General features: G+C 41.9%; 5 protein-coding genes across 5 annotated transcripts in view; 1 reads left to right on the top strand and 4 right to left on the bottom strand.

Moving 5' to 3' along the window:
- Positions 1 to 715, bottom strand: part of LOC135486934 (orexin/Hypocretin receptor type 1-like) — a 54,069-nt gene extending 53,354 nt beyond the window's left edge. Inside the window, exon 1 of the mRNA XM_064770114.1 lies at positions 322 to 715. Within this exon, the coding sequence (XP_064626184.1) occupies positions 322 to 706 (385 nt within the window). The 5' untranslated portion in view covers positions 707 to 715. The remainder of the gene's footprint in view (positions 1 to 321) is intronic.
- A 1,090-nt stretch (positions 716 to 1,805) lies between these two features.
- On the bottom strand, positions 1,806 to 5,854 carry LOC135486935 (cytochrome P450 2U1-like). The gene is made up of 6 exons (XM_064770116.1): positions 5,590 to 5,854; positions 4,945 to 5,118; positions 4,444 to 4,635; positions 3,674 to 4,195; positions 2,857 to 3,300; positions 1,806 to 2,436 (listed from the first exon to the last, which is right to left on the bottom strand). Exons 2-6 carry the CDS (start codon positions 5,093 to 5,095, stop codon positions 2,255 to 2,257), a joined length of 1,491 nt encoding a protein of 496 aa, XP_064626186.1. The 5' UTR covers positions 5,096 to 5,118; positions 5,590 to 5,854; the 3' UTR covers positions 1,806 to 2,254.
- A 595-nt stretch (positions 5,855 to 6,449) lies between these two features.
- LOC135486727 (glutathione hydrolase 1 proenzyme-like) lies at positions 6,450 to 13,021 on the bottom strand. The gene is made up of 11 exons (XM_064769797.1): positions 12,693 to 13,021; positions 12,344 to 12,466; positions 11,436 to 11,536; positions 10,761 to 10,974; positions 10,394 to 10,551; positions 9,762 to 9,908; positions 9,075 to 9,208; positions 8,386 to 8,579; positions 7,604 to 7,844; positions 7,301 to 7,420; positions 6,450 to 6,953 (listed from the first exon to the last, which is right to left on the bottom strand). Exons 1-11 carry the CDS (start codon positions 12,902 to 12,904, stop codon positions 6,807 to 6,809), a joined length of 1,791 nt encoding a protein of 596 aa, XP_064625867.1. The 5' UTR covers positions 12,905 to 13,021; the 3' UTR covers positions 6,450 to 6,806.
- A 4,869-nt stretch (positions 13,022 to 17,890) lies between these two features.
- On the top strand, positions 17,891 to 20,090 carry LOC135486930 (putative methyltransferase DDB_G0268948). Its single transcript, XM_064770111.1, has 5 exons — positions 17,891 to 17,995; positions 18,538 to 18,701; positions 18,881 to 19,094; positions 19,391 to 19,632; positions 19,895 to 20,090. Exons 1-5 carry the CDS (start codon positions 17,891 to 17,893, stop codon positions 19,992 to 19,994), a joined length of 825 nt encoding a protein of 274 aa, XP_064626181.1. The 3' UTR covers positions 19,995 to 20,090.
- A 116-nt stretch (positions 20,091 to 20,206) lies between these two features.
- LOC135486931 (dnaJ homolog subfamily B member 9-like) lies at positions 20,207 to 22,287 on the bottom strand. The gene is made up of 4 exons (XM_064770112.1): positions 22,169 to 22,287; positions 21,580 to 21,797; positions 21,038 to 21,355; positions 20,207 to 20,715 (listed from the first exon to the last, which is right to left on the bottom strand). Exons 1-4 carry the CDS (start codon positions 22,186 to 22,188, stop codon positions 20,645 to 20,647), a joined length of 627 nt encoding a protein of 208 aa, XP_064626182.1. The 5' UTR covers positions 22,189 to 22,287; the 3' UTR covers positions 20,207 to 20,644.
- Between the last annotated feature and the right edge of the window lie 1,363 nt (positions 22,288 to 23,650).

Below are 23,650 nucleotides of genomic sequence, written 5' to 3'. Positions count from 1 at the left end.
GCGTGATGAATTTTTTTAACGAGTGTGGAAATGTCATGTTGTTCCATATTGGTGCAGCATCTATCATATCTAAAATTCATAAGGACAGAAATATGTAACTTAGAACAACAAAACCATTGTATCATTAAATTTGGCATCCAAGGTTCTGGCACGGGCCGCTTTTTTAATTGATCTACCATGGACTTGAACCTAAGGCGCACAAAATAACACCTCTTTCATTGCTGAACTCCAGAGCACGAATTTGCCTCGTGTAAGTTATTGAAAAGGTACGATGTTCTCCTCATGGGTTAACGAAATTCTTTGAAATATCATTGTACTTACCAAGTAGATCTGCCACAGCCAAGTTGACGAGAAAAAAGTTGGTGACGTGCCGTAGATGTCTGTTGCTCATCACCACCACCAGAATACAGATATTCCCCATGAATGCAAATGGAAACAAAACAATGTAAAGACACATCAGAACAATGGAGGCAGGCTCCGTGTAGACGTACAGCCCAGACCGAAAATCGTCAAGAAGTTGTTTTTCCTCAACCGTTAATCCGTTACCGACGTCCGTTTTATTGAGAAGTGAATTATTAATTGATTTGAGGTAATTAACTAATTCTGAGTGTATCCATTTGACGTGCATGATGTCCACGACACCTTGTGTCTTGCTGTGAACTCCGATTGGAAATAGAACAAGAATTAAAATATAAATAGCAATCATGTTTGGCAGTGATGCTCAGTCCGTAATACCCCGTTGGTTATCTGACCCGTCTCCGATTACCACTGCTTCAAATAAGGAGTAGTCTGGTTGCGTTAGGGAATATCTCAACAGCACCTAGAACCAGCGTGAATGTTAAAACATGGTGGAAAATCGCCAACAGGGAAGCAACCACCAGTGATTCCGATTGGAAAAGAAACGAGGACTAAAATACTCGCAATCATGATTAGCGGTGGCGTAGACGTGATACAATCGGTAATTCCACGGTGGTGGTTGCTGTCTCTGTAATACGCTGCGCCTACTACTTCAGAGGAAACAAGTTGCACCAGGGACCGTTTCAATGCCTGCTAATAGAACCAAACGCTATTGAACATAAATAGAACAGACATGTGACAAACGGTGATTCAGAGTGGAAAGATAGTCAAAAATATCAAAACATCCATAGTGGTCGGTAATCAGTATTGAAATTGGAAGTGTTCCAGACCAACTAGTCCACTATTCATGGCATGCGGAATTATCGGTGTTGTTCGTCAGTTCATGTCTCCTCCTTCTCTGCCGATTAGATCAGTAAGATCGGACGTCATCAGAACGACTGTTTCTACATTTATGGTTGTCACCATTGGTTGTCACCGTCCAGGGAAACTTCCATGCTGATGATATCCTCGAAAATGTCAATCATCACAGTGTCCATTCATTTGATGGTTCTTGTTGATATTTAAGAATTGCAGCATTCTAGTAAATCCCTTGCCCTGTTTACATAAATCAGGGTGGTGGAAGAGGGCGTAGGCAGAGCTAATAACTCTAGTCGTCCGTTCATTCCCTTTACTTCCTTTCCCTGTCCCCTTCCTGGTATTGTCGTGACAGCACGAACATCTGACTCGAACAGAATAAACGAAGGATTCTCGACCAATCAAAACCCATACAACGTACATCGCACCGTGTATTTTGGTAGTGGAAGACATGGTGCTTGGCAATGAGTAGAATTCGTTGATGGATGATATTCCTTGTATGCCTACCAGACACAAATACACTGAAAAATTGCTCATAATATATCGAAGGAAGGTAAAATTACCATGAAAATGAAGTTGGCAACATCAATTAATTTATTTTGTTTCCAGCAGTTACACTGGTCATCCATTTATTAATGATGGTAAGACAGAATACTCGCCGATAACTGGTTGTTGTAGAGCCTGAACCACAGTCGTGGCGATTCATCCTTGTTTTGGTCATTGCATTGAAGACACAGTGTCATCTCATACACTTTATATGGTGCTTTGCATGACAGCATTCGGATAGCAAACAGCAAAGACTCCGGCCGCCGTTAAGCATTACAACGATTCAACGCAGCATAGGGCGTATACCCCTATCAACAACAATCTCATCTAAGCGTTTTTTTCTGAGTGTTTTCCACTGTTCTAATTTGTTCCAGGTACATTCCTATATTTACTGGACTACATCGTCTTTCTTCGTTCCATTTAATTAAATTTAAATGAGTGTATGTACACGTCGTATTTACAATTGCCGTAAATTACATTCATAGCCAATTGGTTTTTAACTCCTCAAGCTAGCACAAAGATGGAAAGGCTGTGGGCTCAAATTCATTCCGAACACGCCCTCAAGAGCCGGTTTTTCATCGCCCTCTGGTATCGAAAAGTAGAATTTCTGCAGCAATGACGTCATTACGAGGAAGACCTCCATTTTGGCAAGGCTTTCTCCAGGGCACTGCCGCCGACCTGAAAGGAGATGCTATCATGATTACGACGAACTTTGAAAATCAGCTGATTTCAGAATGACATGGTGTAAGGGTGGGCTTAATGTCTCTTATCCATGTATACTTTCAGCTCGTCTGACATCTCGAATTGGTTTGTACTTGTAATCCATGATGAACTGATATAAACGCAGCGACCTGTCGCCAACGATTCAGGTTAAATTGGTACCTGCCAGCTGCCCTCCATGCCCAATAGAGGTACAGTAGTCAGCCAAACTTGGCTGGTACATGGTCCAAATTTTGAACGCCTGTCATGACTGTCTTTTAACTATTATTATTTTACAACCATTGTGTATCCAATGACACTACATTAAAAAGTTGTTGAACTTACATACAGTATCAGTTTCATAATATCGAATACCCTCGAAAACCGAAGAGTCCATACCTGAAGAAAAGGGCAGCCATGTTTTTGGCAAAACGACCTCGCCATTCTCATTCAAGAAATTCTCGGGATGAAAACCCTCGGGGTATTTCCAAGACGCAGGATCCCTGTGCACGGCCCATAGGTTCGGGAAGACGAAGGATCCTTTCGGAATTTTGTATCCTCGGAACATGACATCACGAGCATTGTTTGAATGGGGCGCACCGATTGGACCAATGCTTCCAACGCGATGAATCTCCAAGATGGTTGCCTCGGTGTACGGGAGGTGGCGCTTGTCCATCATTGAAGGCGTTCTCTCTCGTCCGATCACATCGTCAATTTCCTGTTGGACTTTTTTCTGAATTTCTGGCATGGTGATCAGGTATAGCAGGCCCCACAGAATAGTAGTCGCTGATGTGTCGGAGCCGGCAAGAAACAGGTCTCCCATGACGTTCACAAGTTGAAGATCTGCAAGAGCCGTAAAAGTGATTTCATATTATCACGGAGACTGGCTAGTCAACAGTGGTGTCCATGCCTCTTGGAAATTTTCGTGCAGCGTGAGGAATTAACGGTATTTTCCGTGGTCTATCGTCCTTATCAGGCTACAAGAAAAAACTTAGGCTGGGAAAAGCACTTCAATAGGATCTTGTCATTGCATCCACTGGGGTCCGTCACTGATTTGCAGAATGTGTTGTGAAATTGAACCCTTGCCCGAGCAACTTTTACTAATCTAGTTAAACGAAGGCTCATTAGATCCTCCCCCTACGAGGAAGATAGACATCCGGAAACTACTCTTCTTGACGTTGAATTCAACCTGCAATTGCGACCAGTCTTCACTTACCTGTGAACGAATTGTCTGGGTTTCTCTTATCCTGTCGCTGCTTTTCCAAAATATACGCATCCAAGAAATCCATGATGTTATCAGGGTCGAATCTCTCTTTGTGCTCTTTTATGTGGTTGTCGAGAAAACCAAGCACGTGCCTCACATTGCGCATGACCTGTTTGTAGTGAAATAAATCCCCCGGTAGATGGCGCAGCCAGTGAATGACGGTCAAGGGGTTACCCTGGCCCATCAGTTTAACGTTTTCTTGGAACCTTGAGATGTAGTACGAGAACTCTTCGTCGTCATATGAATATCTCTGTCCAAATATTATCAGACAAATAATATTCGCTGCTGAGGTTGCCAGGAGGGGTTGGATGTCAAATTCCTCTGAACCTTTCTTTTCGATTTCGGTTAAGAGTTGCTGGGTTTCGTTCAATATTTTCTCCTCGGCCGCCATCTTGCCCATTCCGAAGTCTCGAAGGACGGAGAGCGCGAAACGGCGTTGTTCTTTCCACTCGGGTCCATCGGTAGAGACAATACCTGAAGAGAGAGTTGTGAAATTTAGCAGCACCAATCATTTTGGCCCTCCAAAAAGGCTTCATATTTTTACCTAAAACTGACAGACATGTGTCAAACAACGGATGAAGTGGTAGGCAGAATACTGGTGACTGTCAAGAAGCCCACATCAACGCTATACCAACCCATCAATAGCTGCCGGAGAAAAATTGAGATTTTCAGAACTCTCAAATGTGTAATGACATTTTAGAAATATGGACTCTTTATCTTGCCTTTGCCTTCGCAAATGAACTTCTTGAAGAATATCTGATCCGGTCTGTCAGTGAAGTCATCGCTTGAGAGGCCATCTTTGATTGTATCATACGAGTTGAGAAAGATGCCAAGGATTGGCCCAAGGCGTATGGTAATTACGTCACTGTTGTATTCCTTCGATATTTGTAAAGCTTCTGCTGCCAAATTCTTGCCTGAAAAGATAAATATCCTCAGTGGTCGAACTTTTACGTTTGTAGTAAAATCGCAAACATGAGAAATCACAAGGGTTGTACATGCAAAATGGAGGAGAAAAATATTTGGAAAACTATTAGATCATAGTTTTTGACAGTATTTACAGACCGTTTCTATATGTCAGACGATAGCTTTATTAGCAAGCCCTTGTGCAAAACGAAGTGGTAAGTAAATGTGATCGGTTGGTCATGTCAGCAGTTGTCAGTGCTCGCAAGGACTTGCAATCCTCTTACAAACCAACCTCATAATGTAGCAATAAATGCACCAACCTATGAATGGAATGCTGCCTATCAGAGGGAGCCCTCTTGGACCCGGGGGCAGCTTCTCATTTCGTCTTAGGTAAAGGAAGGACAGACATAGCACCACGAGGAAACCTAGCACTGTGGTTGGCTGCAGGTTCTCTACGAGTTCGAAGATCATGGTCGTTGTTTCTAACTGAGCACCTGAGGAATCAAACGTTGGGCTATACATGTTCTGGCAATACATGGCTGTCATCTTTACCTGGGTCTTATGTTTTTCACCCTGTATTATTCGTTACCCAGAGAGAGTTTTCCTTCCCTACATGTATAATTATGCGCTGCGGTGTTATGCTCTGTCAGGCGGCTGGTTTCGCAAGCCTTACTCTTAAGAGCTACGAACTTGGCTACGAACGACGAAGTGCGAAGTATGTATCTGTTATATGGAGAGTTTTTATAGATACCTCCGATTCTTACTACAGCTAAGTACAAAGGTGTTTTACGAATTGCGCATAGATAAATTAGCACATAACTTGACGGTACCTCCGACCTTAATAGTTCATTACTAAACGCGGCGTTGAGTGCCAATGTAGAAACCAATATCGTTATATCACGGCCTATTTAATAAAAAAAAGCCCTTACCTTCCTTGAGTAGGGGTGACTTGCTAATCAACATACCTGTTACAAACAGCTATCCGGTTAGGTGTAGCACTTAACGCGACAATATAGATTGTACGTGTACAGTCCTTCGCTATTCTCAGAACTCAGGCTTCAACGTCCCTGTATTCGATCCGCTCTTAGTATGTCTTACCAACCAACACCATGCTTGGATTTCATGTGTCAAACTTGTCAAACCATATTGCACACATTATAAACTTGCAAATATCGTGCATAGGATGATATCTTCATGACTGTGGACATGAATGCAATACATTTGCATAGTTTTTCATTGGTCGGTCGTTAATTGTTCGAACAAGAATTGACAGTATAACGCTTTTATATGCCAGGCATTTTATCTGGGGCAATGTTAAAGTTGTTGACCCTTAATGATCATGATAAATGGACATGTCACTACGGCCAATGGTCCATTATTGATGAATTGCAGGAAGGAAGAGTCAATTGGCTATTTAAAGTTTATTATAGTGTCACCCCTCCAGGAATCGCCAGCTAGAATTAGCTAATGAGACACTCCTCCATACTTCCCAACTCTTATCTCTAATGCAGTACCAGGTGCCTGGCAGTCTGTCCCCACCAACTGGCCGTATCGGCGCTACCCGCGGGCCTCGAATCATCTACATGTATTTTTCATGTCATCAAGGCCCTACTAGGCAAAAATTGCGGAGAAGTTGAAATTACTTTGATTTTTCCTCCAAAGCAAGGCCAACATCATAAAGATCTGAACTCGCACCTGTAGACGCCGAAAAGAACGGCTAAGTCCGTCTTGGTACATGCGTATAATGAATATCGATTCGTAAGGCTGCACGTATCCCACTCTTATTCATTTGAAATAAAGTATCAAGAATTGATGATGACTAGTCTTTATTGAGGAGAAACACTACATATGGGCCATTTTCAGAAGTAATCATCGCCATAATCTGGCCAACACTAAGAATGTTCCATGTTCATGCTGATTTAAAACCATGAAACATATTTCCCAATAGCCTGATGTTCGCCTTGACGATACGATGCCTTTTCGCCCAATAACCCCTCCTGCAGTGAAATTTTCTGTGGCATGTTTCTCATCAACCACAACTTATAATTTGAGAAATGTCCGTTCAAAGGCCACAATTTACTGGATACAGTTCGTGTATAAAATGTACGTATTTTGAATCTGAAATTGCTTTTGCACTAACGCACTGCACACACGGTTTGAAAAATATCAAAGTACAACAGGTCTAAAATCCGGCAGGGCATCCAAATTTTTTCGCGTCAGTGTAGGCGTGCACGTGTCCGCTTTTAACGTAGATCCCGTGAAACCCAGAAGGAATGAAACAGTAATAGTGCATAGTGTGACCCTTCTTTACGAGGATATCAATAGCTTCCTGAAACGATGAATATTTTGACTTTAAATTCACGAATTCAGCCTTTTTATAGGAGGATGTGGAGCACAGTACAATATCACTGCAAGAAAAGCAAGATTTGTTTGTGAAATAAGTAGACTCTTCTCTTAAACAATGATGTACTCTTCAGATCAACAGTTAACCATGGTATGTACCAGGCACAATTTTCAAAGATTTAAATGGACATAGTTATTTGTGGTTGTTCATGGAAGTGTAAAATAATAATTAGGAAATTATATTGAGAATGACTCTACTCAGACCTCCTATTTCAATCATGGAGGGTGTACATGATGTTTGTCTGATGATAACGAGCCTTTTCTACCTCGTACCTTGTATTTGGTGAACCCTGCTGATATGAAGGAGGAGGTTGGAATCCATTGGCTATGAATGCGCTCGGCATCCACTGCCTCCTTTAATCCTTTATTGAAGATAAACATCTCTTGAAGTACCTGCAATATCAAGTTCTGATGTGTTTTATCGTTGTAGCGAAAACTTTTTTATTAAAGATGTTCGAAGTGATGTAATGCATTCCTGTTCCTGCCTGTATTTGGTGCGTTAGTAAATGTTACATTATAGGAAGAAGGTGTTGATACTGATGTGGGGCTCGAGCAACAGTAAAAAGTTGGTCTCACCGAAACGACTGTGGATAGGATCTTTCCTCCGCCAGAGGCTCCGCCAACTACTGTCACATCATCGTTTCTGTCCACCATCACGAAGGGTGCCAGCGTACCCATTGGGCGTTTGTTGACTTTCACGTAGTTCGAACTGGTCGGCTCAAATCCGAACAAATTCTCTCCGTTAGGGAAGGAGAAGTCATTCATGACGTTATTGTATATTATTCCCGTTTCAGCACCAATGACACCGGAACCAAAGCTGAAACGGAAAGGAGTCGATAATTTAAAGTTTAGGTGATCTTGTTCACATTTTGATGTAACTGTGTCATTTTTCACTGACAATCTAGCCGAAATACCCCGAAGTATAATGATATATCAAAAGCTATGAAAAGCTTGACAGACTTGGACGAAATACGAATCAAATTAGATTTGCTCCATTATCGCCCCATTTATGGAAATGTCCCCCTCTCCAGAGGCACAGTAAAGATTAAAATTAATGTACCGGCCATGCCGGCGTTACGGGCAACACCAGACTTGCCGGAATTTGTCAAATAGAGGGCGAAAGGAACCTTTGACAACTTTAGAAATCATTTGACGAAAGATTCCGGCGAATGATTCAACAGCGTAAGAACACAGACGTTGAAAATGGGCTTGCCTGTGAAGTTGGGTGATCATTCGAGCATCAAGTACTGAGGAGATACTATAGTACATGAGGTATAAACGTCCTTGGGACGGTGTCTAGGAGTTCATTGCATCTCTAATGGATCCAGGAAATTTCCCAGCAATTGTAATCTACTCACTGCATATTTATAGAAGTAGTGGTGGACACAGCATTCCCGTACTGGTCCAGAATTGAAACATGTGATGTGCTGTGCTTCATTCTTTGGTCTGGTATGTCTTTTCCGTAATAACTCCGATTTGCAAACGTCATGTCGTCGTTTATCTTTGAGCGCGTTTCATCCGCAAATTCTTTTGTCATTAATGTTTTTAAGTACTGAAATAGACCAATAATTGAAAATAAGAAAATCGGGTCCTAGAAAAAACGTTCATGACGGGATATCAGATCATCCTTTAACCTTCTGTGCTTTAATTCGGGGCAGTGCTTTGAACAGGTCAATGCTTTGTTTCTATGAGGCATGTGAGATCTAAATACGTACATTACTAGTCATTTCCTTGCCTGTTTAGCACAGGGGTCTCTAAGAACAGTCATTTCTCCAAATCTTGGAGAAATGAATGCACCAATGCTGCAAAATCTGAAACCTCGAAGTGGTAAGCCGTATCATTCAACGCCTATAGACTATTACTGAAGGCCACGGGCTTGTTCAACCAATTTTGGCTGGGTCTAAATGACAACAGGAACATCGATCGGGCACGCAGTTACCCTTGGGCATTTGGTGTAAGGGCGGGTTAAGACAAAAGATTCTGGCGAATCTATTGTATCCCGTGACAGGTATATCAACTTGAACACCGTAATAACGACCGTTCTCACCTCTCTTGATCCTTTGGTGTCGCCAAGAAGTACCCGCTTGGCGTAAGCAAATTTACATGTTTCAATGAAGCGATGTAACTTCAGTGCTAACTGCTCTGGTCCTTTCCGAAGGTCACTCTCAGTCATGTTAAAACCTTAGAGAAAACAAAATGTTGTGAAAGGACCGTCAACACGGGACCAACCCGATCTAGATGGATCCGGATCGATCTACAGATTGGTTTGCCTTGTAAACGCTCATAAAGGTGATCTGACGATCTCTGCTTTACTAATTATTAATTCATTACATTTATCTAGCAATATCGATGTAGGAATCAGCTGAATGGACAGCTCTCAGGTTGAATATACAATTAAAAATAATTTCACTTCAATCTTTTTCCCCTGAACATTCATGGAAAAAGTTGATTGGTTGTTTTTTGCCTGAGGAGTATTGGCACTGGTTGGGCCTCTCCCCGATCTCACCCTCCACACTTGGTGAGTCTTCCTGCTACTCTGGTATCGTTGCCCTCGCAGACTTGGGGAGGCTTGGGACCAGGGATATGTCGCATCTCATTACGAATGATCCCAATGGTTCTTTTAGGTGCGTGAATCATTGGCAGCAAGAATGCCACTCGTCTTGTATTAACCAGTCGAGCGGTACGAGTTGAATACCTACATCATTCAAAATCTCAAACACTTCAACCAACATACCTTTCAAGACGTTAAACATAATTGGGACGAAGCCCCCTGACGAAGGAACAGGTGTAGTAATGTACTTATGCCCAGCAACATCGCCAAACAACGGCTCTCGCCAGACGGCGCGGTAGTTCTTCAGGTCGTCTAGACTGAGGAGTCCACCTGAGAGAGTTAAAAGTCTTGTTAAAGTTGCCGGTAGACAGATCAGATGCCAGAACATTCAGGACCTTGGCGTGCTTCCCCTGGGGGATTTTCCCGCATGCTATCTCTGCTGTGCATGGGTAAACTGCGACCTCATCAGCGAGTACTGTTAGTATTTGGAATTGACGTTCGCCGCGGCACTAGCGAGGTTGATCAATTTTTATCAATTTGAAAGTGATCGCCAGGTGTCAATATAGCTGATCACAATACTCGCTACGATGAGTTCTTGCAATATTATGAATCATTTCTTACCCTGGTGGTTTGCAATGGTACCCTCTCATATACACCAAGCAATAAGCAGATCTAAATCATTTCCAATTTATCAGTTACATGTAACTGTAGTGACGTTACGCACCCATATTTGCTGAAGCATTGCATACGTGGTATTAGTCGACCAGTCCCCACAACCACACCCATCTCCATGTGTGTAGAAAAAAACTAAAAACCTTTTGCCTGTATCTCACTAACGATTTTTGCAGCGAGTGGGCCCGTGTAAAAATCTGCATCATTCCGTAGTAACCTGTACGTCGTGGCGAGGTTGCGGCAGTAAAACGTCTCCCCTTCTGTCTTTGCTTCACCAGTTCGTTTATTCAAGAAAACCGCCCTGACAATGAGAAAAACAAATCCAGTGTTAAGAGCCTATCAGTTAGAATGTAATAAAAAAGATATTCGGGTGAACAGACATTCGACACATCCAATTTTTTGAGGCGACTGGCAGAAAGAAATCTGTTTTCTCAGAACTCGACACAAATTCGACGAAAATAATGATGATCCCGACTACGGGGGACAGGGTTTACAATGAAAACTACCTACATGAAAGCTGGATCTCTCTTGACTGCCGAACGATACGTATGGTTCGACAGGTCCTTTTGAGTCAATGCATCTGCTTCGTTGAAGCTCAGAGGGAAACCCTGTTCACACATCTTTATGGCAGGCTCGAAAAGGCTTGCCCAAGGAAGGAGTCCAAATTTGGTGTGGGCTTCCTTCATGGCTGCTACCACACCTGGCACACCTATAGATTTAGCTCCTGTGAAAATGAGAAGAAATTTTACTTTTGAAAAAAAAACACTTTCTAACCGTTCTCTACTGGATTTACAACTTTCTGCCGTCAATCATGCTTCCTAATTGACTTAAAGGCTGCTTGTAGAAAGTAGGGGAGGATCAAACTCTGTAATTTTGTCATTAAACAGGACATCATTATTATTGGAGAAAATCTCGAAAGCTTCAGAAGTGATTTTCAGGATCGAATTCGTCGAAAAGCGAGGACCGAGGATGTTTTGAATGTTGCTAACTGGGGTGTGCTTTGACCTGAGGTATGTGTTTCTCCCAAGCCACAGCGGAGAGTCGTAAAATCGGATGTTGTCTCTCCTACTTTACTTTAGGTATGACCTTGCAAACATATTATCCTCCCCGCATTCACTACAATTACGTTTTCTTTCAAAAGGAACGTTTGCCGTGTGAAGTGTGCACTATGCTGATTAAACTTACCATAAATGGTGTTATTAGGATCATTTGTAAATGCTGAATTGTTGACTGCCGCTGCCGGGGCGACCTCTCGACCGTCTAAGGCGTGGGCTTTTTTCGTTTCCCTTAGAAAGAGGAATGTACACAATTTCATGATGCTGTCACAATGCTGCAACTTATCACCTGAATAAGCGATAAGCTCAAAGTTGCAGCACTGTGACATTCTGAGGAGAGTGAAGAAACTGTTTTGTTACCCTTTAACACGGGTGATGAAAAATGCTGCCCGCAACAAGTGTCAGTGTAAAGTCCACAAATCCTAACCAAAATGCAACTGCAGTGGCTGCGCTGTCAATAGGACATATTCTGCATGTTTCTTCAGAACATTTGGTGAAAAGTACCAAAATGAGTTGTTGTGACCGCCTGGCTGTGCTCAGGGAGTCCAACAATTTTAAAACCTTCTCCCTGGTCTCGTCCGTAAGACGAGAGCAATAGAGAATCGACGTGGGTTTGATCAATCGAACGAGACGGGATTAAAAGACGTGAAGTCACGTGACCTGACGGTCTGATTGAATGGAAGGTAAACCTACATGTAAGGGACTTGGCGGGAATGCGGCGTTGGGCTAGAAGGGAACCGGTGACTCACACGTATTAAGATACACGCCGTATACCATTACGTAGATAAAGGAGTTTTTGAAAATCCCCCGAAACGCCAACGTGAACCCCTATCTCATTGTTTGACCTCCTGATAACGAAGTTGAACAAAAGGATAGGCGTTCACGTGGACGTTTCGGGGGTTTTGCGCCGAAAGCTCACTATTTGGCCTGAACTACCGTAGATAATTTGTACAACATGTGCCATTGCAGGTGCTGTTGAGCTGCTCTGTCTATTGAAAGCGGTTTATTCAAGAAACGATCTTTTTTTACTTTACGTACCTGTCATAAATGGTCATCATAAGGCCACCTCCAACACCAGATGACTCTCCATTAACGACTCCGAGACACAACAAGACAGCTATCGTTGCATCAACGGCGTGACCGCCTCGTTTAAGCATATTTCTGAAAATAAGTAAGCATCTCTAACCAGAAAGGCCAACCAACAGCGGATGGACAACATGCCTTCCATGTAACTATTGTTCCTGTGACAAACGTGTTTCAGTTGATAATGCACTTTGAAACAATTTAGATACACGGTGCTCGGTGGTTCAATAAGTTTGCCCGGCCTTTGAAAAAAGTCTTCATAGTCAACTCAAACCATTGAATGTATCACAGAAGTTATCCTTACCTCCCAACTCTTGAACAAGCTGTACTTTCACACGCGACGGCAGCTTTCGAATAAACCTGTTCCTTCCCGATGCACTTCTGCGAGATTTTCGGTCTCTTGAATACATAGTCTTCCCTGGCACACTCGGTTAGCGGTGTACCCCATTGATGAAAAGCAGAACAATGTGCATAAAATGCTACCAATGTAACAAAAAGAAGAACAAATCGGCCCATTTTCCTGAAAATATCTAAAAGATGTTGTTTTCAGACCAGTTCGGGGGTCAACTGTGAGTTTGTTTCTATACGAACGCGTTTTATCGTCGACGATTCCTTTCAAAATGAGCAGAAAGAACAATTAATGCTCTTCAGTGGATTGTGATCTATTTGATTGTAGCATTTATGTTTTCAGCTGGTTTGTATAGTAGTGTAGTAGATTAAATTCTTTGTGGGACAAATAATTCATGCATTTTGTGTTTGTTACGATGCAGGTGAAACCTCAGATTATTCCCGATGTTGGTCCTACCGAAGGCTGCAAACCGGCTGCTGGTAGTAATTAGCACGGTCTCCAATTAAATACAAAATTAGTTTGTTCGTAATTCATTACACAATTCATTAAGTGTCTTTTTTATGTCCCACATGATTTTTTTTGGAAGAAGTATGTAATTGTAATTCGTAGTAGCAATCCACCTGTAATTTGTACAAAGTATAAAAGATCGGTATGTGAGTACATGTTTCATCATCGATGTAGTTTTTTGACTAAACCTTAGGGTTAAGCACAAATATAACCAGCGTTTAAGGGTAGATATTAATTATGGTTGCTCTCGTTATTAAAAGTGTGTAGTATATGACAGATGAACTACTCCCAGCTTTTGTACCATCTGATTCACGAATTATTCAAAAGGAGAAGTAAATCCTCACTTTTCCCAGGTAGACCTGGGTGGAAATCTGTATGTGATATTGCCTGTTCTTCGAGGCAAGGTAGAAATGTCATCATGTATTATAGTTAAGTTTAGTTTATTATTTATGATTTAGGGAGCCTAAGTAGTTCAGCTTCATTGGTTTTGTGACAAGCACCATGAAACGTAGCCTCTCCACAGCGCGCAATAAAATATTGATTCGTGCAAAAATGCTTTACTCCACTATGAGCTCGGCTCACGTTAAACTGTAGAAAGTCGTGGGGAGTGGATGATAAAATTCAAAAAGCAGACCTGAATGATAATGGGCAGTGCTGGATATGGCAAAATTTTAATTTTTTTAGTACTCTTTTTTAATCGGCATATTCTTGGCCAGCTACTCGGTGAGTTCCGTGGTTCCCGATCTTTGGCAGATTCTGCACCAGTGGTGATCATGAGATCTGTGTTCCCCGATTGTCAGCCGGTGTTTTCTTTGCCAGTTTAGTAAGGTATGGGTTTCAGAGACACACACTCATGCACACGCACGCGCGCACACACTAACACAAACCTTTTTCTTCATAAATTGGTAGCAGTTGCTTCAGTTTAGGAGAGGATGACATCTTCTGCATCCAACAATTAAACAGCTCCTAGCAAAACTCTAATAACTTGTATTTAACAGGCAACATGGCAAAAGGCAAACCAGCTTATCAGAGCTCAACTTATAGCAGAGGTGAAGCAAGTAGAGCCGTCGATGGCAACCGGAGTCCACTGAGATTTCGCGACTTTTCCTGTGCTGCGACCAAAACATTGGCAAACCAATGGTGGTATGTTGACCTGGAGAAGGTGTGCACCATCAAGACTGTCCAGATTGTGGCTCGGGCTGAGGGATACGGTGAGTGAGCGTCTGCATTCCGCGATAACTACCAAGTCAACTGCCGGCAAGATTTCTTCAAAAAGTGTCACCAGGGCCCGGTTGTCCAAAAGCACAAAAGTCACGTTATCCCCAACAGTTACGTTAAGTATCCTTAAGGACGTTATCTCTTTCAGTCAAACCCATTGAAATGTTCACGTTAAGACTTAACGTCTCCGTTAAAGCTAACGTTGTTTTGAACAACTTAGCCCTGATTCGCAGCGGGACAGTGATACATGTATCATTTCTCTCTCGCGCCGTTTCCTACTGAGGCGTATTGGTGTTTATTCCAGTGAATTTATTAGATGGTGAAATAGCATTGGATGAGATAATGGCCTTGGAAAATTGCACCGTGCAGCTGCATACATTTACAGTTTCCTAATATATTCAATTCGCAACGGTTCCCTGACCCGATGTTCATTACTCAAAGGTGCATGAAGACAGGATTGCGCTGATTCATAGCCGTAGACTCCGAGCTGTTATAGGGGTATCTTCTATCTCACATCTAAACTAGGTACGCTTGAATAAAAAATATGTTTCTGAATCTGAACTTATGCCAATACCTAATGTGCATACAAGTCAAAACTACCAGTTTGACCCATCTCTTGCATGTAGTCCCCCTTAACAATCAGACTCACACAACGAAAGTAATATGAAATATTCTTCTTGAGTGACCGCCCGCAGCAATGTGATATCACTACTTTGCAGGATCAAGATTTAAGAACTGGGAGCTGATCATAACGAAATCTAAACCACCAGAGGGGTTCGCTGATGGTCACGTGTGCCACAAACAAGTTGTCGCTGCGACTGATGGCGAGGTGTTCACAAAATCATGCAATAATACTGTCGGTCAATATGTTGGCGTGAAACGAACAGACACCAATATTCTTGAGCTGTGCGAGGTGGAAATAGAAGGTGGAGGAGTTCTTGGAGGTTTGTATCGATAAATAATGAGGCAGTGAGAACTAGAGTCTACTAGATGACATTACATTTTTGAGAAAAATAGGTCGGTTCTGGGTCCTTAACTTCTGATTTTTTTATGGAAAAAGTAAGTGGGGCGTGGCCATTTATTAGTAAACGGGTGAAGCTGCATCAGTGAGCCTCTGTCAGAAAATAGATTTCAGGCATAAGGTTACACGTTTTGGTGATCTTAGCAGGCCATTGCCCCCCCCCCCCGGGTCACAAAAACGGGCTGTTTTTCAGGCAGATTTTGTCCGATATTTAGACTGACGGAGAAGGCTAGCTACGGGCCTGTAATATTGGTAGGCCAACATCCTTGTCTTTCTGCCATTTCAGTTCCTCGGCAGAGGGACATAAGATGAAGAAAGGGGTGCTACTCTTCAAAATCTTACGACCTTCTATTTTCAGAACCAGTTGTGAACCAATACCTGCAACTCCCTCTTCCGGCAAGAGTAGTATTCAACCAGACCCTCATATTAAAGAAGGAAATGACAACCCTCATCGGTTGCGCAATCAGGTGTCAAGCCTTCAGCGGACTAACAAGTTGCTCTCGCTATCACTATCACGAGGAGAGAATGGCCTGCACCTTGTTCGGAAATACGTCGGAGAATAAACCATTTGATGTGGAGTCCGGTTATCTCTATGGCTGTTATGCGTCACCTTAGCATGATGACATGTTAAAGGGACAATGGGTGATTTCAAAGTCAGTTTTTAGATTTAGTTTTAAGACTAAATGGGACACTAAAACCCTTGATTAAGCCAGCATTGAAATGAAGCGGGTTTTAGTTTCATCCTATTTCAAAGTCGGTGTTTGTTGGTTTTAGCATTATGTCCGGTTTTAGCTTAAAACTAAGGGATGGTTTTAGTGTCAAAAACTAACACCGGGACTAAAACTAAAACTCTCCACAACACCAGAAATGAAATCAGTTCTGGTGTTAGTTTTGACACTCAGATTTAGCATTATCCTATTTCAAATTAGGTTTTAGTTTCACACTGGAACCAATTGGAATACCAAACATAATCCAGACATAAGTTTTTAGGGGTAGAAATTAAGAATAAAACTGACACTAACACCTAACACTAAAACCAAAACCAACTTTGAAATCACCCAGTCTGGGCATGTGATAGGTTGGTTTTTCGTGCAAAATGGCTTCCACTAGGACCTAACGTAACTATGTTAATTGTAATAAACAGTTAACTTATCAATAAACGGAATAGTGGCCAAACAGAAATTCGCAAGACTTGTCCGAAACTGCCACGCAACATTAGCGAAGGATTCGAGATCAATATTAGTGTGAAAAAACATGTTGCGGCGCTTGGTCCTCCTGCCAACCTAAATCTCACGCTCATGTTCACATTGGGTATAAAATTTGCAATACAATAGAAACAAGGCCATATCGTCAGAATGGAGGGGTTAATGGAGTTAAAAGTAATGAATACATGGCTTCACGCCCCTCAAAATGAACTAGTCTTTAGTTCTTCTTTCTGGTCGTGCCTCGTAATTATACATGTAATAATGGAGTGTGTAGCATGAAACATAGCAGAAATCATAATGACACACATGGGTCAAATTCCAGCGCAACGAATATGTCGTCTCAACACTGAGTGTGTGATACTACACTAAAAACTCAAAAGGTGCGTACATATAGTTTGCCAAAAGCAGTCCTTTTTGTCAATGCAACATAAGGGCCGGTAGATATCTGAAGTTTTAAGTAATTCGGTTAAACTTTTTTGCCCTTATAGGGGCCAAAGATGGACCAGACAGATATTGCTTACAATTACATTTTGACAATTTTTTGAAGTAGTTAATATTTATACAACTAAATGGAATGTGTAATACGTATGTGGGCTTCACGACCCCCCATGTTCATACACATGAATCCATTTTTTGACAAACTAAATGGAATATGGAATATGCAGGCTTCACGACTCCCGTGTTCATACACATGAATACACATTTTGGACAATAATGGCATAACCTTCCTATAAAGGACACCTCTACATTACGGACACCAACGCCCAGACCCATGGTTGTCCACAATAGAGAGATTGTACTTTGTACACATTGACGCCAATTTTCTGCCTTAGAGACGGTTCTGCAGAGCATTGTAATAGCAGCAGGCTATATGGTCTCTCATATCTGGCATTACTGGCAATTGACTGCTTACTGTGGATGACCCACTGGACACTCTCATCAATTGTCATGTCACACTCCCAATCGTAGTTAATCACAGTTTTATTGAAAGATTCTCATTTTTTTGTTCTTTGTTCAATCTTGTATTTATTTTTGATTTCAATAAAGAACGATGTATATATACACAACGACGTGTTATCATACTGACTCACTTTCACCTGCCGGTCAGTTCCCTGACCACAACTATTATCATTGATAAATTATATTATATATGGGGTTGCAAGTTGCTGCCATTATCATTATCAAATAGCCGTGAGCCCAGTATGGATCGGTTTAAGGGAGATAAGATAGCTGCGTATTACAACCAGTACCGTCCTTCTCCGCCGCCAGAACTGAAGGATGCTATTCTACAGTATTTGGCTGAAAAGGTATGTTTTTTTCTGAGAGAAATTAAGGTTGATATTTCTAAGGTTTTTTGTAGAATTATCATCAATCCCGGGTCATCAATCAAAATGGTTCTGCACCACAACCACACTATACTGCTTAATAAATGTGGAATGATCATGGTTGTTAACATTAAAAAATATCCGATGATTTAAATGTGAAGTCATCGTGGTTGGTGTGGTGTTGGAAATCAAGACCGCTCGGATAGACCGAAAATGCAGATAAAAAAGCTCTCGCTATAGTTCACTATGAATAAACTTCGACTAGAATCACCTAGATATCTCTTGAACCTCTACCATGTATACAGGAACAATCTCAAAACGATTTTCTCACAATCCTGTTTTGAAAATGTTCAAGGTCAAATCTTTGAAATTGAGCGATTTGTTTTGAGGAACTGTGCCATCTGTGACACTGTGCCTCTGACGCTAGTGGCCGTGACACAGCTCAATTTTCCTCCTTGGTTGGCTACATTGGTTCCGTATTACGATAATATCTCGCCAATGATGTTCTTTCCATCGTTTGCCAGAAAGCTGCACCATTTCGCCACGCGATTGACGTAGGTTGCGGCTCTGGACAAAGCACGCGCATTTTGGCTCGCGATTTTGATCAGGTGACTGGTGTTGACGTCAGCGAGTCTCAAATCACGGTAGCCAATCAGGATGAAGAAAAGCCGAAGAACATAACATATTTGTAAGTCACTTCCTCCACCGAATAAATATGCCATGACAAGACAGGTAAACTCATCGATGTGAAAACTCTGTCACCAGTAAAAGGTCTTTCAGCAAAATACATATGTTTTTGAGACAGTGGTAAATTCAGCATTTTGTGATTCGGTGAGGCCACCAATTGCGGGTAAATATTTGCTTCAGGGAAGGGACGGAGACGAACATCCCTTGTGACTCCTCCTCAGCCGAGTTGGTGACAGCAAGTATGGCAGTCCATTGGTTTGATTTGGACAGGTTTTACAGGGAGGTCGACCGCGTGCTCCAGCCAGAGGGATGCCTTGCCATCTACAACTATAACCTACCGGATATTATCTACCAAAGGAGACGAGCGGACAAAGCATCGAAGGTATTTGCCGAGGTAAGCCGTGAACAAATGTACATACATTCTAGTACAGTCTATACAGCTCATATCAATATCAGCAACTGCAACCTTCAGTATCTCCTGATCTTGACCTGACCGTTTCTGATGCGATTTGTCACAAATGTTGATGTCCGTGTTATCACCATGATTACAATGAAGTGCAAAAAATTATCTTGCAAAAATTATCATGTTCTAGCGAAGCAACTATCATTTATGCCATCAACTGGTGTTTCTGATTCGCATGAATTTCCAAAGTGCATTTTTTATTTACACATTCTTCATTATATTTCTAGGTGTTTCTTTCTTTCCTCGACAGCGGTTATGCTGACCCGAAACAAAAGTTAGTTTTCGATCCAAACGGCCTTAAAGGCCTCAAAATGCCTTACGAGGAACATAAACAAGTGCCGAACCTCTATCTCGATCAAGCCACCAACGTACGAGGGGTCATAGGTCGTCTGCTGAGCTCATCGACCTACCAGAAGTACGCCAAGGCTCACCCGGACGACACAGAATTCCTCTCGAGATTTCAGAAAAAGTAAGGTTTGAAGACAATATTCTAGTAGTCAGGCCTACATACACCATGGACAGATTCCGGGACCTTGGAGATTACTAGTAACCACTCCAATAATCATTAATCTCCATAATCTTTGACATTTTCAACATCCACCTCGCCACATGGCACCTCTACCATCATCCGACTGCACTGTACTGCTCTATTTGAGTAATACGAAATTCCGTCTCCGATATGAGTATTTTCGATGAGCTTCTATTAATTCTTACGTGGATTTCTATTTCAGATTATTGGCCAGCCTGGATAATCCTGATACTGGGGAGAATACGCCGGTTGTTTTACATTACCCTGTAGCCATGGTAATGTCTCGGAAGCCAACAACATGATCGTCTAAATCTCATAAAGCACTGAGTAACTTGGTGTGTTGCTTCAAGGCAGTAAATTCTATGTTAAAATTGAAGTTATGATCGCTATACTGAAAATATACTGAGTTTCTTTCTCTTTTCCCAATGTTTGTCAAATAGTATTGGCATAAAAATACTAAACCGTTAAAATACATTGAACATAAAAACATATGTACGTGGAAAACAGACGATCGTTGAAAATGGGATACATATACTGACTTAGTTTATTCTTTCAATTTAGTCATCGCACGGGCAACCTGCCATCCCAAGTAGATATGAAAACGTCCGGTTTTCGTCTTTCTGACAACAAAATACACCGTTTTGTCTCTGAGCCTTGGGTGTGATTCGAGACCGACCGACATCGTTCTAATGCACCCTCTCTATGCTCTATCACATGAGTGTGACTAGGATCGACCGCAGAATCAAACCGGGCACTTTGGAGGTGACAGGTGCTGATGTGTTTACTGCACCAATCTGACAGCCGAGAGGTTCATATTCATAATACTGCTTTAGATTCAGCTCCAGAACATATCGAACCAACCCTAGAGCCTTGGTTTAATATCGCCACGGACATGTTATCCACTTCACACTGAGGATGTTTTGCTTGAGTCCATTTTCTCCTAACACAAGAATCAGCTGCACTCTGTTGATGTCATCATGATGTTTCCCATTTGTCGCCTCACAGTACGGCATTTACGTGAACCTGAATAAAAAGATATCAATTTCATGTCAACGGAAAGAAAACGTATTGGGTTCATCAGAATATTAAGTTTCGTGGCTTACAAGCACTGAATGAAATACCCACTGACTCTGAAAACGGGACTAATGTTTGGCGGCGTTTTGGTGTGATCTATAGTGCCTAAGCATAGCATGAAATATGAAATCAATCCAAGTATTGACGAACACCTCCACGTAAGCTGAGAAGACTGGTTCAGAATCTTTAGGCATCGGTATTTCTATACTATCCTTGGTATTAAAGGGACATTTTATGGGAAGCGTAATTGTGTAGTTCCAGCACAACATACCTCGTGTTTCCTGTTGTCGATAGCTACTACTAAAGAATCCTGCGTTTTCGAATTCCCCAAACCCAAAACGGTCGTCAGAGAGGTCCTCGGGGACGTCATCATGGTCGTCACCAAAAATGTCTCCAAAGTTGAACCTATAGCCCTGGCGAGCTGCTCTGCCGTGATGCTGGGCACGATGTAGTTCATCGAAATCAGCAAATACATCGTGGAAGTCGTAGCTACGATGGAACTGTGTGTATCGGCCATTCCCTGCCAGGCCAGCCTTTCCGAATCGGTCGTAGATGCCCCGTTTCTCGTCGTCGAGTAGTGTTTCTTGGGCTGTTGACAATGTAGAGAAGAGAAACAAGAATAGTATTGATAGTAGGAAGTGTTAGGAGCAGGAAGGGAGACTTGTTTGTACCTGGGCAAAGAGAGTGAGTGAAGGAAATAGTAATTTTGCGGTTGAGAAAAAAGAGTTGGGGAAGGAAAATACAAATGTAGCAATTGCACTGATAGCAAAAAGACTTAGGGATTAGAAAAGAGTTGCTGAATCATCTACTTACCTTTTGATAATTCCATAAACTTTCGTTCAGCATCCTTGTCTCCTTGGTTTTTATCCGGATGATACTTTGAGGCCATTTTACGGTACGCCTTCTTTATGTCCCTATTTGAAGCATTTCTTCTTATTCCTAGTAATTCGTAGTAATCAGTCGACGATACTATGGCAATTAGAGTAAGGAGAAGGAGGAATTCCAACTGCATTGTATTGGGGTTTGGTGACCTATTTGGGAGAATACGAAATGCCTTTAACAATCAATTCAAATCAGGTCCTCCGAATGAAATATAATATGTCTCGAGGTGATCTGTCCAACCACCCTACCCTGACTTTGTATCGTCACACGGGATTCGATGATTTTCTTTTTCATCTTCGACTTGAACAACCTACTTGAAAGGAGGTTCTGCTGTTTTCTGCGTCGTTTTCACTTTTCATCCCTGCCCTTTCTGTTTAGTCACACGCTCTTTGGTCCTTGCTGTGGTGGAATTTCAAATGATTTTACCTGCGTAGAAAGCTCACTCATTGTTTAAGTATATATACTACATGTACATCTATATTTTTCATTAAGAAATAAAACTTTAAAAACACAGACTTACCTTTTAACACCATGTATCATTAATCCTACTCTTAGTAATAATCATGTTTTCTTTCTTATATCTGAGAATGACATTACATGTACAACCGGCTGTTTCCTGCCACATACGAAAGTGACGTCATCATATTTGGGTCACTATCGTCCCTTGTCAGGCCTAGTCGAGACAATGATTTTCAAATAGACATTGCCCTTTGGAACCCGATTGACCCCGCTATCACAGCCTATCAAATCAATGTACGTATGTATGACCAGCTGCGTTTGACTCATTGAAAACATTGTATATGAGTTTATGCTTGCTGTGGCGAATAATGTAAACGGGTAATAAATAACAGCTGTACTAGCCCTTCTTGCGAATAATTAAGAGGAACACCGTGATTTATGTCAAGAAGCAATTTGAACATATTTCATCATCAGAATTGAACAAAATTTCAAGACGAGACACTCGATATATTGGCCCTGCAATCCACAGTGCCCCTCGGACATTCTGTATTTAATGCAAGTACATGTTTTAACGGTGCTGTCAATGTCGGCCGTATTTATTCATAGATTTCCTTGCGAAAGGCAGAGAAAAAGAAAGAGTTAAACTTTCTAGTGTTCTCAGAAAATTTCAGAGCAAGTCTCTTCCACCCCGCTAAATGGGTTGTCGAAAACGAGTTGTGGCTGAGGTTGAGCAAGATCGAACAACGGCGTCATACGCCCACTGTCGTCCTTCACCTCGAATTTTCCGTTTGGATTCATCCTGCCCCCGAGATATTTTCCTAAACGAGAAAGAAGAAATGGCAAATGAATTTATTAAAGAAAACACAGACCTCGAATTGCATCGGACTTCATTCCAAGCAGCTGAAACGATTCGACATTGGTCTTAAGAGGCCTGCGTGTTATGCTATTCGATTTTTTCTAATCTGATCTTAAAAGAAGGCCCGTCTTTATGGCAATTACGCCACCAGTTGAAGGAAAGCAGTGATTTGGAGTACTATTTATTTTCTTGCTTCTGTTGCAAATTGTTTAGGTAAGATGTTTGCTTTGAATTTTGCCCCGATGTGCAACATGGCAATCACATCCAGCAGCGTCCTCATATTTGGATACGGACCGCGACCAGGCAACAACCTATTTGTAAAGGAAGCGTATCTACAATGTCGGTGTCTGAAAGAGCAACTTTGGTTGAAATTAAAGGGGACGAAATTAAGTTATAGTGTCCTATACTCGTATTCGGATCATGACGAAGGGACGACCAATATGATGACAAAGGAACAACCTATTCGGAGGCAAACAACGGGAGCAAAAGAGCCACAAAACAAGTCCCAATTACAGATGTTGCAATAACCCTGACAAGAAAAGCCTTGTGGTATGGGTATAAGTTTCCTTGCCCGGTTATTTCTTCCCCCGGGCCAAGAACAGTAGGCCTCATGACAGATGCCCTCATCAACCTATCTTCTTGAAACAAGTTCCAGTTTGGTAGTAAGTAAAAGTTGAAGCGAGCCAA

Source organism: Lineus longissimus, chromosome 4, assembly GCF_910592395.1.
Source record: "Lineus longissimus chromosome 4, tnLinLong1.2, whole genome shotgun sequence".
Classification (NCBI taxonomy): Eukaryota; Metazoa; Nemertea; class Pilidiophora; order Heteronemertea; family Lineidae; genus Lineus; species Lineus longissimus.
This window is presented reverse-complemented; position numbering and strand designations above follow the sequence as displayed.